The sequence below is a fragment of the Syzygium oleosum genome, unplaced genomic scaffold (assembly GCF_021117445.2).
Source record: "Syzygium oleosum isolate NSW1041296 unplaced genomic scaffold, Sole_v2.1 Sole_v2.22, whole genome shotgun sequence".
In the NCBI taxonomy this organism is placed as follows: Eukaryota; Viridiplantae; Streptophyta; class Magnoliopsida; order Myrtales; family Myrtaceae; genus Syzygium; species Syzygium oleosum.
In genome coordinates this window covers 3,147,811-3,164,779 of record NW_026607506.1, presented here as the reverse complement: position 1 = coordinate 3,164,779, position 16,969 = coordinate 3,147,811, and the positions used below count along the sequence as shown (strand labels likewise).

The 16,969-nt window shown below is 42.0% G+C and overlaps 2 protein-coding genes and 1 pseudogene across 2 annotated transcripts; 2 read left to right on the top strand and 1 right to left on the bottom strand.

Moving 5' to 3' along the window:
• Positions 1-335: 335 nt before the first annotated feature.
• LOC115669828 (probable nucleoredoxin 2) lies at positions 336-4,622 on the bottom strand. The gene is made up of 3 exons (XM_030590970.2): positions 4,389-4,622; positions 1,845-2,342; positions 336-1,290 (listed from the first exon to the last, which is right to left on the bottom strand). The coding sequence occupies exons 1-3, from the start codon at positions 4,539-4,541 to the stop codon at positions 661-663; spliced, it is 1,281 nt and encodes a 426-aa protein (XP_030446830.1). The 5' UTR covers positions 4,542-4,622; the 3' UTR covers positions 336-660.
• On the top strand, positions 4,606-7,987 carry LOC130140859 (uncharacterized; annotated as a pseudogene).
• A 2,800-nt stretch (positions 7,988-10,787) lies between these two features.
• On the top strand, positions 10,788-15,105 carry LOC115670074 (uncharacterized). The gene is made up of 4 exons (XM_030591271.2): positions 10,788-11,127; positions 12,312-12,414; positions 14,387-14,548; positions 14,706-15,105. The coding sequence occupies exons 1-4, from the start codon at positions 10,853-10,855 to the stop codon at positions 14,868-14,870; spliced, it is 705 nt and encodes a 234-aa protein (XP_030447131.1). The 5' UTR covers positions 10,788-10,852; the 3' UTR covers positions 14,871-15,105.
• The last annotated feature ends 1,864 nt before the right edge of the window (positions 15,106-16,969 follow it).

The following is a 16,969-nucleotide window of genomic DNA, read 5'->3' as shown; positions in this document are numbered from 1 at the left end:
CTTGGAAGTGCTCCCCCTTAATCTAGGGTTCATTTGTTTTAATGAAACCTTCATAATAAAGGAAAATATTTTCCATGAAAACATTTTCAATAAAAATGGTTAGCTTTCATTTGTTTGATGGTTTATGAAAAGTGATTTCCTTTTTACTAGGAGGGGAAGTAGTTATCTTTCAATCTAAGCTTGTTGTTTTCGGTCAATGGAAATCGTTTTCCGTAAATCGATTAGTTTTTCATCATCCAAACACCAGAAACTCGGAAAATAATTTCTCTGAAATGGGTTTCCTTCAAACAAATAGAATCCTAGTATCGTGTGCCTAAAGAGCTAGATTGTATGTGTGGATTAAACGTTCGCGCATCTATCATTAGCATCCTCAATTGCTACATAGTAGTGGATACATTTCAACTCGCGCTAAATCACAATTGAGGCCATCCAAGCCCATGATTTTTCTTGCTAATATCCGAGAATAATGGTTATTTTCTTCGGAGACAACAAGCTAATTTATATTCACCATCGCCAAGCGCACATCAAGAAGAAGACTTAGACCCTATTGATCATCAGCCATTCAATTTAAATTAGCGGAAGGAAGTCAACGACTTACTTTGCTATATCATATGCACACCCCATCAGTAATGTGAATTATCAGCTAAACAGAGCAGGATCTCATGGCCCAACGGTTAAAGCCCCACCTACGGCCCGGACACATTTCGTGTGCACCTCGTACCCGCACTCCAGGCACTGGTAAGCCCACCCAGAACCCTGCTCGTCGCAGTCGCAGCATATGAAGGGCCCACCACTGGTGCAGTCCGAAACCAGGGTGAGCTCGTGGTGGTGGCCTGCGTGGAACTCCGACTTCGGGAGGCCCTTCGCCTCCTCGTCCATCTGCCTGTGCAGCGACGCCAACCGGGCCTCCGTGAAAGGGTATGCGTTCTCCTGGTACAAGTTGATCAGGCTCCGGCCATGCTTTGTGACGGTCTTGCCGTCTGGGCCCAAGATGACCAAGCAGGGAATGCTCTGCACGTCGAAATGCCTGGTGAGCGCCCTGATGTTGGGGTCCCCGAAGGGCAGCGCGAGCCAGGGCATAAGGGCGAAGTAGGAATCGAAGGAAGCTCGGTCGCGGTCGCTCGACACATAGACGATCTCAAAGTCCTCAACGCCCGGCCTCTGGGAGATCGCGTGCTTGATCTTGTGGTAGATGGAGGTGAGCTTGGGAGTGAACTTCATGCCCGGAAGGCACCACTGGGCTGAGAAGAATAGGCCCAGTGTTTTACCTACTAAAGAAGCAACTGGTACCTGCACTTTGAAACAGTGAGATCCACCATGTGTTTGAAAATTACTTGACCTTTGAGTGAACTTTGGTTACTGATATCTCAAGTTTTTCTAGGATCGCAAAGTCGTGTTAAATCAAGTTTGGTTAATACTACTCTTTTTCTACCCATTTGATTCAATTTTGGTCTGACCCAATCCGACTCAAGCTGGGATGAAAAAGTTAGCTATATTATGCGGCATCCTGATTTTTCTTCTGAACCGACTAAATTATTCTGATCACATGGCGGTTTCTACGTAGGAATCCATGGTTGCTCTTATATCCATGGACGGTTATAAGAAGTAACAAACTCCTTATGTAGCTTACGTGGGATCCACTAAATTAATGGTTAAGGTTAACTCAATCCAACGGACCTGGTATAAGGAAAAACTTCCCGTTAGGAAGACTAAATTGCACTAAGCTCGAGGCCGGACCTAACATAAAATGTTTCCAAACTCAAACAGTTCGCATTTCGAGTCTGGAAAAGCCAGGCCAATTATCAAATTCATAATTAGATCTAAGCCGAATTAATGATACTAACCTGACCAGTCGTAGAGTGACGACCCAAAAGATAATCTCTATCATCGCTGCTGAGTAAATTGGTAATTGTCTGGTTCTCATGTTTCTCCTTCTCTTCTCTCTCCAATTGCTCCAATCTCTCCCTCGTAAACGGGAATGCTTCGACCCCATAACGGTGGACGAGCTCGACGCCGTTGTGCAATACCTCCTCTTCCTTAGTACCGTCAGGTTGAAGGATGATCAGGCACGGGATGTCCTCGACGTCAAATTTACGACTCAACGCCTTCTTTGACTCCAAGTCGGAGAAGGGGATTGTGAGCCACGGCATGGAGGAGTAATAGCTGCTGAACGCACTCAGGTCCTCATCAGCAGAGACGAAGACGACCTCGAAGTTGGACCGATTGGTCTTCAGTTGCTCGTAAGCGTTCGATAGGACACGGTTGAAGTTTCGACACGGCGAGTACCAATTTGCCGAGAAGTAGAGGCCTACTACGTGGCCTTCCAGATCGGAGACCTTCACCTGTCACAGCCAAATAACTCCCTCCATTCTTATTTGTTCAGCATATAAACCGAAGCCTTCAACTAAGTTTAATTCTTTAATCAACAGTTAAATCCTGAATCCACAATAAAGATTGGAACATTTTACCTGGTGTCGTTGACAAAATTGAATTTTCTACTTTACGATGCTTATCATTAACCTTTAACAGCAATAGTGCTAAGAGCTTAAAGACCAGCAAACGCTTAAAAAGGGCAACTCAAACAAAGCATGAAATATAAAAGAGAGAACGCATGTTTTTCAATGCATTTTCTGCATATTGGGACAGGGTTTTGCACGCCTCCTACTCTGTTTCCTATGGAATATCACCATCTTCATTCATTCATGACTTATAAAAAGTTCGAAAACGACGTCCCACCACGCGACAACACTTGGGAGCTCCTCTGAGATCCACGTATCTAGGCTAGCTGGAGCAAGAAATTAAAAAAAGAAAAGAAAAAGGGAAAAGCGAAAGGCCCCGAAAAGCTGATGATTAGGTGTTCCTTTTTCGTTTGCGGTGGTGTTGAAAAGACTATGGGACGCCCGCAACGAGGAAAATGAAGATGAGGACTGCGAATTTGGTAGGTGGCGGCAGCAGAGCATGGCCTCTTCACAAGAAGCTTCTTTGCCAAACCAGACACGGCCCTCCACCAGATGCAACACGACAAGCTCCAGTTTCACAATAGGAACGGCGAGAGATAAAGACGATCATTGTACGTTAACCATGCAATGCGTTTCACGTTTGTTCTCTCCTCTCCAGGTCTTTCACAAGGTAGTAAGATGCGTGCTTAAGAGGGGAATGAATACTCGGTGATAGCTTTTGACTCCGGGATCAAGCACAGTTAGTTTAGATCTGACATATTCGATGTTCAGATTACAGCATCTCTACCTGGAATTCAAGAGAATCACGTTCGCTCTCTTGTCGGTTAAATCTTATGAGATGCACGTCAACTTAGAGATTCTCTATGCATTTGTGAGTAAATTCCATAACTGTGTAAACTTAACAAAAAGAACCGCTTGAAAGTTCCTTTGCTAAGCTTGCAACAAACCTACTTTATTTCCCGGAAGGCAATAATAAAGAGATGACATGCGCCGTGAAACCAACATATAAGCATCAAATGTCCGAGCACTTCGCTAATCACTAAGATGCTGCACTAGATGTGGTTTCACGAGTCGTAAGTGAGTGGGTTGATGTTAGAAAATTGACACGATAACATTAGAATACGGTAAATTGTGATAGATGCAGTCGTATCTATAGAAATGGAAAACCGTAACAAAATCTATGTCAGTTTGATAGTGAGAATACATATCGTTCCTCCATTCTCTAAGCTTGGCTCTGGTTAAGGGCACGAGTCTTTCCTTCAACGAACCGATCTAACCTTTGTTTCAATGTAAATTAGTCCTCCGTACGTCATTTTTCTCTATCCTAATTCATAGTTGAGTACATATAATTCTGCTGCGCACCTTAGCTTAAAAGGGTCTTGATAATACCTAATCAAGACTGCTCTCTGGAGACTGACTTGGACCATAACCCACGTCAAAAATCTGAGCTTTGTTCTCCAGTTATCAGACCAAACCTGAATCCAAGCCTCTAATGACCTCGGAAGATTCCTTTGCCGCACGACGGACTTGTTTACTTCCCATGTAAGATGTAAGAGAAGGAATCATATCTTGGAATGATCGAGAGATCGCTAACACTATCTTGAGGAAAGCATCAAGCGAAAAACCAAGAGAAGAAAGAAAGACATGATCCTAGCTTCATCCTACATGAGTGGATTCTTCAACAGTTTCCCCTCTCTTTTTCACTTTAGATAAGTTTAATGATGCGAGGTTTCTACGCAACATAATCTTTTTAAATAAAAGATTAGTTAGCAAAACATAGGAAACATCGAAAGAACATTACACGATAAGACGTCTGCACACAGCTAACTCGTGCGACCACTGTCTATGCCGACGATGATATGAAGCTCTACTTACTTCTGCTGTAGAGAGAGAGAGAGAGAGAGAGAGAGAGAGAGAGAGAGAGAGAACCTGAGATCCAGTAGGAGAGAGAAGATAGTCACGATCTTTGGAGGCCAAGAGAGACGTGAATCTGGAGGTCGAGACCTTCTCGGCATCACCGTTCAAGGCAGCTTCGACCTGGTTGATGATCTTGTCTTCTCGATCTCCTCCTTCGAAGTTCATCTCCTCAACCTCTCTATCTCTCTCTCTCTCAAAAGTATGGATGAAAGGGCAGGCATTACGGTCGATGGGAATAAATAATGCTGGATATAGCCAGTGTGGTATACAAATTGATATGCCTAAATTTGATAAAGAGATCAAAAGAAATTTTAATTGAACATATCAAATTGATTTATCTTTTTAGTTTTGTCTTATCATATTTTTTTATATATTATACGATACAAGTACCGAAAACAATTGTTAAATAACTGAAATTATTACAGGTTTTAATAATGTAAACTCTTTTCATAAAGTCCAAAATCCAAATGTTTATAATGTTATGTGTTTCTCGTTAGGATTACATGTGCGAACACAACAAATAAAAAGTAAATACGAGAAAAAAAAATTAAGACAGAAAATTTTATCTTGATTCATCCTTATACTAGGACTATATCAATTAAAGTATTTCATTATAATTAACGCATCTCATCTCTTTATTATAATTCTTAATTATAAGAAAAATATAATAACTATTTATGTATCAAAACCTAAACATTATTAATAAATAGCTCGGGGGTGCTGCCCCTGCTACCTCCGTTGAAGCAGGCCCGAACCCCTGCCTGACTTTCTGTCAATAAGAATTCCGAATTACACTCCAATATTTTCTTCTTTGGCTTTTGGAAATTACAAGAAGAATTCGCACAAGCATCACATCGTCTCATCCCTGTGCAAGAAGCACACACCACACCACACCACACCACACCACACCTCACCAGCGCAACACGTAGCACTGGCGCCCCCCCCAAAACCGAGAGCGACGCCGCCCTACAGCACGACACGCCCCACTGAACTCGCTCCATCGCCACCCACCGCTTCGACACCCGGTCTCTCGAGTCAACGCGAAACCGGAAACACCTGGCACGTGTCCCGTGATCAGCAGCCTAGTGAAACACTTCCCGCTGCGACGGGGAGCACCGGATGACTACAGCTTCTGGTGGGGGTGTGGGGGCCCGGGAACTGGAAAGGAGGGGTCCGTGTCATCATCATTAAAGACCGTGGAAAATTGGTACTTTTCGATGGCAGCGAAAGGCGAACCAACGGAGGAGGACACCTGTCTCGGCGTCCTTCGCTTTCTCCTTTTCTTTTTCTCTCGCCGGGGCCAGGATTTCGTGCCCCTCTTTCTTTTTTCCCGGAAAATGATGAGGTGGGGTCTCTGTTGTGTACGAAACTCCGTTGTCTGGACGTGCACAGTCTTTGGATCCAACGGCGTTGACGGACTACATGTCCAGGTGTGTGGGGGGGATGCTGGGGTACTTTTCTCGGGAAAATAATCTTTTTCTTTTGCCCGCCTTCGACGGCTGGGATGATCGGGATCAATGGGCTCTTGCCACCTTTGCATCTGGGGTTCCGACACCGCAGGACGCCCCGCGATCTGCATTATTTATCTGGCGGTGGACCGTGTGATGTTATTGAGACGTAAGCTGGATCGGGGTAGGAGACCGTGGGACAAGGAATCTGCAAGGATTGCGTCGTACTTCGAAATCAGTCATTGGGAAAAAAGAGTTTGGGTAAATATGGGGGGATTGGACGAGGGAATCTCTTGAAATTGTTTTGTTTTTCGTTTCACATCTCAAATCTCAGGTCTGTCTTCTCCTTTTTCCATTCTCTCATGTAATTTCCAAACAAAGTGTCGTGTAATTTTTATGTCTTCAGTGGGAAAAAGAAGTGAGCGACTTAAAGTAGGTTAGGGGTGGCAAACGAGCAAGTCGAGGCACGCCACAGCACCGCCCCGGCTCGGGCCTTTCGACGTGACGGGCCATGCTCAGACTGGCTCGTCACGTCACGTTGGCCCATCATGGCACAAGCTTTGTGCTGGGTGGGGCTAGCCCAAGCTCGTGGCGACGACGGGTCGACCCGACCATTTTGTGTAAGGCCCTTGTAAATGTTTTTCAGGCTAATGGTTGTGGGCCACTACAAAAGGAGGTCACCTTTGGTGCCAAAGGAACATCACAAACAATCCATGTTCGGCCAGCCCGTGAGTTTTCAAAACTGGAATTCGAACCGGCAGAGAATGGTCAGGCCAGTTCCGGTCTTCGAACAGGCTGGGATTGCGATGAGAACGAGCTCACGAATTGCATTGCACGCTTTCAACCTTTTTGAGACGCTCATTAAATGGCACTAGCTGGCCCCCTCCTGTTTCACTTGCAGCCTTTGGGGTGGTTTTCACTCTCCACCTAAATAACGAAATTTTCAATAGCGATAGCTACTTGATCATCGGTAGATATACAAGTAGATCCCTATAATCAATAAGTCTCTTACTTAGATAACACATACCTATAGCACGAAAATTGCTTAAGACATTGCTTGAACTTATGATCTCTCGTTAAAAAACGCACGATCCCCTTTACTTGGGCTACCGTGCTCCACAATTCTCACTAACCTAACTTATAATCGAATGTGTATAATAAGCCCAAACAATCTCAACCATCGTCAAGTGAGTCCCATTTGAAACCCCCATGGATCAACGGCCGAGATGCATTAGAATCCTAGACACCTGGATCACTGAGAATTTTTCGTTCACTCGCTCACTGCCACTAGTTGCCGCCATGCCCGGCGGAGCACCAAACTGCTTCCATCTCTTTAGAAAGTTGAAAAGAAATAAAGAGACGAAAAGAGAACTAACCAGCGCCGACCCACCACTTCACCGTGAAAGTCAAAAAGTCCAGGAGGAATCGGAATTCTAGCATGGGCTTTGATGATCTTCGGCTTCTTCGACCCACGACCGAGGCTCGAGCTTGGCCCTGCAGACGGGGCACACCGAGTGCCGAGCGAGCCACGCGTCGGCGCACTCCTGGTGGAACCCGTGGCGGCAACCCGGGACCAGCCGAGCCGGCTCCTCTCCGGCCACCTCCTCGAGGCAGACGGCGCACTCCGTCCCCGCCGCCAGCTCCTTCCCGGTGACCCTCGGCAGCTCCGCGAGCTCCTGAGCCGACAGGCCTCGGTCTCGGGCCGGCTTGTCCGCTCCGCCCCGGTGATAGTTGCCCGAGACGTACCAGAGGAGGCAGATGTAGAACGCCAGCATGGCGCTCATGCCGGCGAACGGAAGAGAGAGAGCCAAGATCACCGAGAGGAGCATGTTCCTTCTCCACCTTGGGATTTGCTCTTCTCCTTTATTCCTGGGTCTTGTTGCTCTCTCTCTCTGTTAAACTTGAGAAACTGTTCAAGGTGGGTGGAGCGGCGTGAAGCAGGCCATCGGTCGATTGGCCGTTTCGTTTTCTGCTTTCAAGAAGAAGCTTGTGAAAATGGTGAGTGTTTCTATGGATCGTGAGGATCTGCCTCCGGATATGCTGGTTGGTATGAAAAATGCGAGTAGATCTCTCGTAAATTTATTAAATTTTCGCATATTGTGTTGGAATTAACATAAAAATATAATTACCACAAAATTGTGGTATGGGAAGTCTTTTAAAGCATCGTATACGTGTGAGGGGTGATCGGTTACAAAGTGAATAAGTTCTAGATCTGGAAGCCTGAAACCTGGAAACTACTATATTATAACCGATTCTCAATTTTTTGAACCTAAATCCTACCCTGTTTATCCCGAAGCCTGTTTTAGAATCTATTTATTTTTTCGGTCCGATTCTAGGGTCTACTCTAGAACCTGCTTTTCTTTTTTTTCCAGCAAAATAATATGAGTAGTAATCAAACTATTCAAAGTAAAATATGAATAATATAATAATAGTAAAATCACTATCCGCCAAAAGTAACAATCCCCAAAATAAGCAATAGAAATTGCTATCCACCAAAAGCAATAATCCAAAATATAATAATAGTAGAGATAAGTGCATTCAAAGTCCTAAAACTTGTCACGAAAATGCAATTGAGTCCTAAAATTTTCATAATGTGCAATTAAGTCCTAAAACTTGTTAGTAAAGTGTAATTGAGTCCTAAAACTTTCAAAAAGTGCAAACAAGTCCTAAAACTTATCACAAAATTGCAAACAAGTCCTAAAACTTATCAAATTAGTTCAATCAAGTCCTTCCATTGATTGCACTTTTCGAAAGTTTTAGGACTTGATTGTACCTTCGTGATAAGTTTTAGGACTTGATTGCACTTTTTGAAAATTTTAGGACTTGATTGCACTTTCGTGATAAGTTTTAGGACTTGACCGCATTTTTTAAAAGTTTTAGGACTCAATTGTACTTTCCTGACAAGTTTTAGGACTTCTAGTGCACTTATCCCATAATAGTATAATCCACGAGATCGCTAAATCAACAGGTGCAAGTCTTCCTATCACACTACCACCAAAATCCGCTAATAATCTCTCCTTTTTGTCTTACAAGTCAAAACCGACTTTGAAGCTTGCAGGCATAACTCCTCCGACAAGAGTGAAATCAGGCGAGCCAATCCACTTAGTACAAAATCTCTAACAAAGACTTGAAATTCATATATAAAGAAAAATCAACAAGAAACCATGCTATGGAGACCAAGGAGCATTCTGTGTTATCCAAATTCCAATCATTTGTTTCTTCTTGTATGAATAATTCACTAAATTAAATTCACCTACACTCTTAGAAAAAAAAATTGGTGATGCAACAACAAATTCCTTAAATGACCATAAAATCCAAGGTCATCACATTGGTAGTACTAGTAACTTTGTCTCAGACCCAACATAACAATCTTATCTTTTAACTAGAAACATGCAACATAAAGCTCATATTAGACATTGCTTTGGAATCAAACCTCCGACCCTCCCAAAAAAGCAAAGACTCTCTAGTCTCTCCTCGACATTGAAGCAAAGTGCAAAGAAAACTAGAGGGAAAAAGGGTTTACGAGTTGGAGGTCATAAGATTCAATTACGAGTTAGTGGTGAAGCAGAGGGAAAGAGGGTTTACCAAAAAAATTCGATTTTGGACTCACCTCGCTCTGGATAGTTGCGTTGGAGTCGGTGAGCTGCAAAAGAGAGGCAACAACAAGAGGTGATGGTGGCGAGTCTGGCGACAACGAGATGAGAGGCGACAAGAAGTTGGGTTATGTTCCCACAGCGCCGATGGTGGCGACAACAAGAGGTGAACTGATTGGCGACAATGGTGGCGACTGGCAAGGGTTCTTGCGGAGGAGTTAGGGTTGTTGGGTGCTGGCTTGCTGCATATAGGGAGAGGCGACTGAGAAATAGAGGAGGTAGGGATCGCGCGAAGAGAGAGAGAGAGGCGACTGAGTTCTGGTTTTTTTTTTAACACTAGCTAAAATCGATTCCAAAATTGGTCCGGTCGATCCAGTTTCCATGTGGGTTTTTACTTGGAACAAAGAACCGGACCTGCTCTCAAAAAATGAAACCGGTTTTTGGACCGGTTCTCAAACCTATTTTTCAGGCGGTTCGGTCCGATTCTCAAGTAAATCCGGTCTGATTGCACACCTCTAATGCATGCAAGAGATGGAAACGGCTATTTAATAAAAATTACACAATTTCTTCAAGACTATAATTATGTATACCAATGTGAAGCACGAAGAGCAAGTGAAAATATTAGTAACATAGCAAAAATGCATTCCTCATTATAATATGTTTGCTCACGGTAATTGCGGCCTCTCAGGAGAATTGATAATTGCATTTTTAATGCACTTGCTAGTACCAATACATCTGAGAATTCTTAATTGGCTAGTTGTAAATAGCCCCACCCCAAGACCATGGAACAAAGGGTTACCCCATACCAACACCGTGATATTGGCTGTGATTCTCAAATATCAAATGACAGAATGTGATATAATGAGATAAAATGCAATGGGAACAAAGACACAGGGAATAAACGTGTTACCTACTCTTAATGGTCAAAGCGAACTCTTTCATTCTTAAATTTTAAATTCGAAATGATTTTAATTCGAAATGAATCAAATCTCTTCAAGTAGGATTTGAATCTACGACTAGTCAGCAGTTTAGTTAGCATGTCCAAGTCCGGTATCAAAGCATCGGATCTCACTTTATTTCCTGCGGCTGCGTTACTAGTGTGATTATCGCGCACATAATAAGATCAAGGAATCAATCGGCCGATCCATAGTGAGCAATGCTCTATTAGCCTTTTCTTTGTGTTTTTGAAGGAATTAGAAATACCCATGAAAATGATTTTATTATTTTAGTAATCCTTTTTTATTTTCTTTTAATCTTTTTTTTTCCTCGTTCTCTTTTTTCTATGATTTTAAAATCTCTCTCTTCCAACCTAATATTCCCGCCTGCGGTCAAACCAAATCGTCTAAAACACACTTTATGAAAACGCATGTTGCCTCTCTTTCCTCGCTATCCATTTTGAACCGTCGGATCCAGTTCGGGTCAAGCGACGGCGGCCATGACGACGTCGAGCTCGCTGCTTCCGGCGCTGCTCTGGGCCCTCTCCTTCTTCGCCGTCCACCGCGTCCCTACCGGGAGCGCCCAGTCCTTGCCGCCGGCGAGGTACGACGGGTTCTTGTACGCGGAGCACCGCGTCGACGCGGGCACCATCGTCATCGAAGCCTTCCTGGACCCGGTCTGCCCGGACAGCCGGGACGCGTGGCCATTCCTGAAGGAGGCCGTCGACTACTACGGACCTCGCGTTTGGCTCGTCGTCCACCTGCTCCCTCTGCCGTGAGTGGCTCGAATCTCCCTCGCTGTAGTTGATTTCGCGTTTTCGTTACCGATGAGAGAAGGGGGCAGGACGAGGTTTTTGTCCGGCGATGTTTGGCCGTGTCGAGGTCATGGTCTTTAGCACACAGCGCGGGAAACGATATGTTCGGCTGATATGTTTTGCTGAGGTCGAGCTCGATTGGATTTCCATCACCTGGATATGGAATTGGACAGATTAGGATGTGATAGGGTAAGAAACTTGAGAGATTGTTGTTTTATCGTATCTGGTTCGGAGGACTTTGGGGTGATGGATATAGCTAGCTAGATGATGCAGGGTATCGTTTTTCTTAGCTTTGGGGAGACATGGATGTCTGAATCGGATTGATTGTTCCAATTGTCGGTGAATCTTTGCCATCTGGGCGCCCGAGCAATCAAAAGGGCTGACCTAGATTTAGGCCGAATTGCCTCCGTAATTTGGTTTATGCCTGATCAGAGCAGTGATTCAGTGAGCAAGTCTCAGTAAATGCTGCAATTTCCATATACAAATCTGATATTGCAGCTATTTTGCAGTTGGGGCTTGGTTTGCTTAGTCAAACCATGGTCGCAACTTGGGGTGGGCTAAATCGTGGTTGTGATTCGGTTTGTTGAGCCAAATTGCAATATAGTTAAAATACCCAGTTGGTTCTATCTTTAGTCAAAAGATTGGGCCATTGAGTTATGGACCAACTAGGCATTATCAATTGCTTCTTTTCATTCCAACTTTCCAATGGATGTATAGGTTTATAGTATCAAAGCTTATCTGGTCCTTGAGGTTGGATTTCTCATCCGGTGTTTTTTGTGTGTCTGCACTACCATATGCCATCGGACAGATTTGCCAAATGTCAGATAAAATGATCTCGAATTGATATTTCACATGTCCAGAGACATCCAATCTACATTGTGATGGCAATATATGTAATTGTTTCGATAGCTTGTGTGGTCGAATTGCTGTATGCATGGGTCTGCTCTTCTAGGTCCAGTATTCTCTACACTAGATTGCAGTTTTTATCTTCAAAATCATCTTCTTTCATCATATGGATCAAGAGAACATGTCTGATTGCTCTGCATGGTTGTTCTTGGGATTAGAGATCTCAATATTGTAGCAGAAATATGATTTAATTTATTACTATTTACTAACTTTGCATTTTAACCTTTCGAACTTGCAGTTATCATGATAATGCTTATGTCGCATCTCGTGCGCTGAACATTGTGAATTTGCTAAATACATCAGCAACGTTCCCGCTGCTGGAATTGTTCTTCAAGGAGCAGGTTGGTACCTCCTGTTCTTGTGTCATTGGCATTTCTTCTTACAATGAAAAAAAGCTGGATGCATGAGTTATAAGTGATTTTTTCCTGAATTGATATTGTACAGGGGATTGATGTTAGCGATATTTGACCTATTGCGCCGTCCTTTTTTTGTTTATGATACACGGTGAACTTTTGTGGTGTAGTCGAGAGTAGTTCATGAGGTTTTTGTGATATTAATATCTCTGAGGGAAATTCGGAGTTTGATGAACTTTCTGAAAAACTGTATAATCTCTATGTTGTCTTTGTTTCTCAAAGGATGAAAGGAGGGTTTATTAGCCCTCCTTAGGGAGAGTGGGGTACATACTCTACTCTCATTGTTCTGTCCTTTTTTTATACTCTCATCTCTCACTCATCTTTCTTTCTTTTCTTTTTTTCCTTATTTGTGTACTTTCATTATTTTAGTATATTGTTTTATTCAACTAATACTGCACACCTTATTAAAAAACTGTTAATGCACATCAGATACATTAATCACAGACTATGACATGTTTGGTTTGCTTTCGCCTTTTATTTCGTCTTTCTCTATTTTCAAGTTGCGAGTGGATTTTTTTCTTTTCATTTCTATCTATCTATGAAAAGATACTGAAGGATGGTGCAGAAAATCCTCTATTTTATTCTGTTCTGTACTATCACTATGATGCTAAAGTAGAGTTTTGGAAGGACATATATTACTTCCTTGCTCCCCTCTTCCTTTTATTGTATTAACTTTTATTTTCACTAATTGTCTGTCAATTTTCACCTTTGCCCATTGTTTCTTCTCCTTCTTATTTTCACTTTTTTCTTTTTATCAAATTTCCCATACTTTTTTTTTCAAACTATATTATATGATTCTTTTTAATTTAATAAAAAAATTCATAATCATAAGTTAGCATAACTTGCAGCACAATCAGGAATTTTGATGCTCATAATTTATGTGTCAAAATTTCTGTTTAAGCTCCTCAATGAAATAAGTTCACATTATTGATATACAACTTCATAGTTTTAATAACAATGACTGCATTAAGAAAATTTCGTACATGGTCATGAATTCACTGCTTGCGAAGGAGACAATCTATTAGACACTACCTATTTTTGTGCTCCTGGAGTCCACGAAATATTTGGAGTGAACATAGGATATCATTTAAAAAATTATCCTATTAGTTTTATTGTGACGTAACATGCATGGTCCCAAAACTATTCATTTCAACAACCCCCCAATTTTAAATTTGACACGCATTTATATATAGGACGGCAGTTTTGGAGTTATTTTTCATTTGGTTGATAGAAGGGTCTCCAAATATCTTGATATACATGTATGGAGCTGTCTAAACCTTATTACGGGAAAGTACTTAGATAGATTGAGATTTATAGAGAGTGTTACAAATGTTAAAAAATAAAAAAATTACATGAAAGCTACAATGTCAATTTTTTCGAGTGATGATAAGATTGATAATGTTGTGATTTCGAAATATTATGGTTCGAGACAAGGCATGGGTTAATCTTCTAGTTAAATTGTGACAACTTATGCTTTGATGTTATGGTGATCATGTAGATTTTTCAGTAGTCAACTTCACATTGTGCACATTCTGACATTTGTCTCTTTCTTGGTTGTTTTCTTTCACTGCATAGGTAGCTCTTCTTGGTTGCTTTTCACATCTTAGTGAATTTTCATTGGTGCTTGACCTATTGTTTGCTCCTAGGCTTTGTTTGTGGAAGTAGGGAAGTGAGGAAAATGGAGAGAATTTTAGAACTTTTTGTGAGAAAAAAAAAAGACGAAATTTCTTTTCTTTCCTTTCCAAACTTTCCTCCTCTAAAACAGAGCCTTAGTAGCACATAATGTTTGTTGCATGCAAAAAAGAAACGGTTTCTGTATGTTTTTTGTTTTCAGTCTCTATGGTTTTGAAATACTTGAATTTGTCGAAGGGATTAAGTGTTCTTAATATGTTTGGTACAGGTGAAGTTTTATAATGCCCAGACTGTAAACATGTCAAAGGCAGCTGTGGTGAGTTACATCGCAAACTTTGCCACACAAGTCGTTGCGGACTCCTTGAAATCTGCAGTTGTGTCAGGGTTCGAGAATACGCAAACTGATCTTAAAGCAAGGGTTTCTTTCAAGGTAAGTTTGGATTCTGGATATCGATTCAACAGTCAATTCAGTTAAAATCTGTAGATTCACCAAGACAACCTTGCTGGAATTATAGATGCGGTATTACTTGCTATAAGCATATCTCAGTACAGCTCACTCATTGGGAATGTTGCTTCTGCTGTTGCAGTATAGCGCATCAAGAGGAGTATTTGGCACACCTACTTTCTTCGTCAATGGATTCTCATTGCCCGATAGTGACTCCACCATAGATTATAGTGGATGGAGAAACATTATTGATCCACTGATAGCTGCACAAGGAGATCCACGCGAGGAAAATGTTTATTTTTTCTAATGATTTGCTGTTAATGGTAGTCATTTCAAATCTCTCTCTCTCTCTCTCTCTCTCTCTCTCTCTCTCTCTCTCTCTCTCTCTGTGATGCTGTATAGCTCTGGATCAAATCAAAGACTTTTGATATGTCGATGCGGTTTTACCTTAAGCATGTTGGTGATGTGCATAATTAAGTGATAGTATTGTGCCGGTTGACACAATGTGAGAAATTAAAAGCGTCGCTTGACTTGATGTGCAAGGCCGAGGTTGACTTTGATCGGTGATGAGCAACTGCTTATTCCAGAGGAATTTCTGGACCAGCAAACCATGTTCAAATGCTCGAGACACCTGATTTGGTTTAGATCGGAAGAAAATGTCGAGGCAGTCATGGTTAAACTTGCATAGATAGATAGCATATATAGCTTTTCCGTTTTCATCTGGTTTTTTAATCAAGCTGTAGGTTCAACAACATAGATTACATCATCAGTGTTCATGCTAATTCCAAAGTTCATCTGATGTACAAATCTAAGAACAGGAAGTCAAACTTTTAGAGCATCAGCACAAGCCGTCCCTGGTGACGGAAGACGACGGCAAGAGGAGGAAGACGAGTGTACTGTTTTTGTCTTATCCTACGCCTTCGAAGTCAACTTGAATTCGGAAAGAATGGTGCTGCCGAGACTCGCCTACTATATTTAACCGTGTCCACTAACTTAAATAATGGTTCGCAGAGTCCCATATCATAATTCGAGCATCGTGACCCACAATATTGTCACCAAATCAAAATGTCACAATGTCATATTTATGGTGACAAAATTATATAGTCTCAATAAGAAATAACTACCAATTCAGTCCTAAATCAATCATGCGGATGCCAATTCAGTCATAAACTTTTCAATTTTGCCAATGTAGTCCTAAATCTTTATGTGAAATTCTAATGTAATCCTTTCGGCTTCTAGTAAATTGCCGCGAAAATCGCTGATGTGGCGTCTAGTCATCACATGGCCATCCTACGTGGCATGCTGACGTGGATAACTTGTGGATCACCGCCTCAGCGATATCTAATGGTAATTGGCTAGGAGGATTACATTGAAATTTTGCGTGAAGATTTAGGACTACATTGGTAAAATTGAAAAGTTTATAATTGAATTGGCTAGGGGTGTCAATGGGTCGGGTCGGGTCGGGTTTTCATGATACCCGACCCGACCCGAAACAGTGAATATGTGCTTGGCCCGACCCGAAATAAGACCCGAACATGATATAGCCGGACAATCGGGTCGAGTTTGTGTTTAGAGGTTTACTAATCATTTCTTGCGGTCGATTCATTTTCTCAATAACTTTATCAGCACCTTGTTTTGCTCAAAATCTTCATTTTGTCCCGTACCTTACATATGAAAAAAGGAAAGAGTTTGACAAATGAATATACAGCAAAAAATTCTGCTGTCTCTCTCCCCAGAAATCTCTATGCTTTCCTGCTCACAGAAGAAAAAGAACATATGCTTACACTGGTGACAAAAGTGAACAGAGGGTTCTCCTCTTGTTGATTTCAGTTTCTTAGGTTTCCCACAGCTTGGAACGCGTGACAAACATACAAATCAGCTTCCAGCAAAACCCAATTCCTCTTAATTAAATTTCATTGTAAGAAGAACAAACTGTGCACCAGCACAGCAAGCCCTGAAGAAGCACAAAGAAGACAGGAGCTTTTACAAAGCTTGACTAGTTCCAATCGATGACAGGAAAACTCTCGCGGAATCTTGTTTTGCTTCATGTGGATTCTATTCTGTAAAATTAGCAGAAAAGGAAGCGGTGAATGTTCAAATCATTATTGATTGCTTGTTAACGTACAAATATCAATTGGAAATAGAAATGTGGGTAATGAAGGGGCCTCCTGATTACAAATTGCCAAAGCCAATGAGATGGAAGTTGGACAGAAATCAGCGTGAGGACTAAACAAACTCTGTTCAAGACACAAGTAAATTTGCAATAAGAATAAAAAAAATTGGTTTAGCAAGTACCAATTTCCAACTTCGTCAATCATCAAGAGAAACTGATGTCGAGTTCGGCTCCATATTTGTAGTTGAACACTCTGCAGCTTCCTACTTTCTTCATCGACCGAGGAGCAAGAA

Bases quoted from the DNA above. Each gene is read 5' to 3' on its own strand.
- LOC115670074 (XM_030591271.2), top strand. From the start codon at position 10,853: ATGACGACGTCGAGCTCGCTGCTTCCGGCGCTGCTCTGGGCCCTCTCC. The intron at 11,128-12,311 runs GTGAGTGGCTCG...TCGAACTTGCAG, and splicing joins GTCCACCTGCTCCCTCTGCC to TTATCATGATAATGCTTATG. The intron at 12,415-14,386 runs GTTGGTACCTCC...TGTTTGGTACAG, and splicing joins AATTGTTCTTCAAGGAGCAG to GTGAAGTTTTATAATGCCCA.
- LOC115669828 (XM_030590970.2), bottom strand. From the start codon at position 4,541: ATGAACTTCGAAGGAGGAGATCGAGAAGACAAGATCATCAACCAGGTC. The intron at 2,343-4,388 runs GTTCTCTCTCTC...TGGCTGTGACAG, and splicing joins TCTCTCCTACTGGATCTCAG to GTGAAGGTCTCCGATCTGGA. The intron at 1,291-1,844 runs GTTAGTATCATT...TTCAAAGTGCAG, and splicing joins GTCACTCTACGACTGGTCAG to GTACCAGTTGCTTCTTTAGT.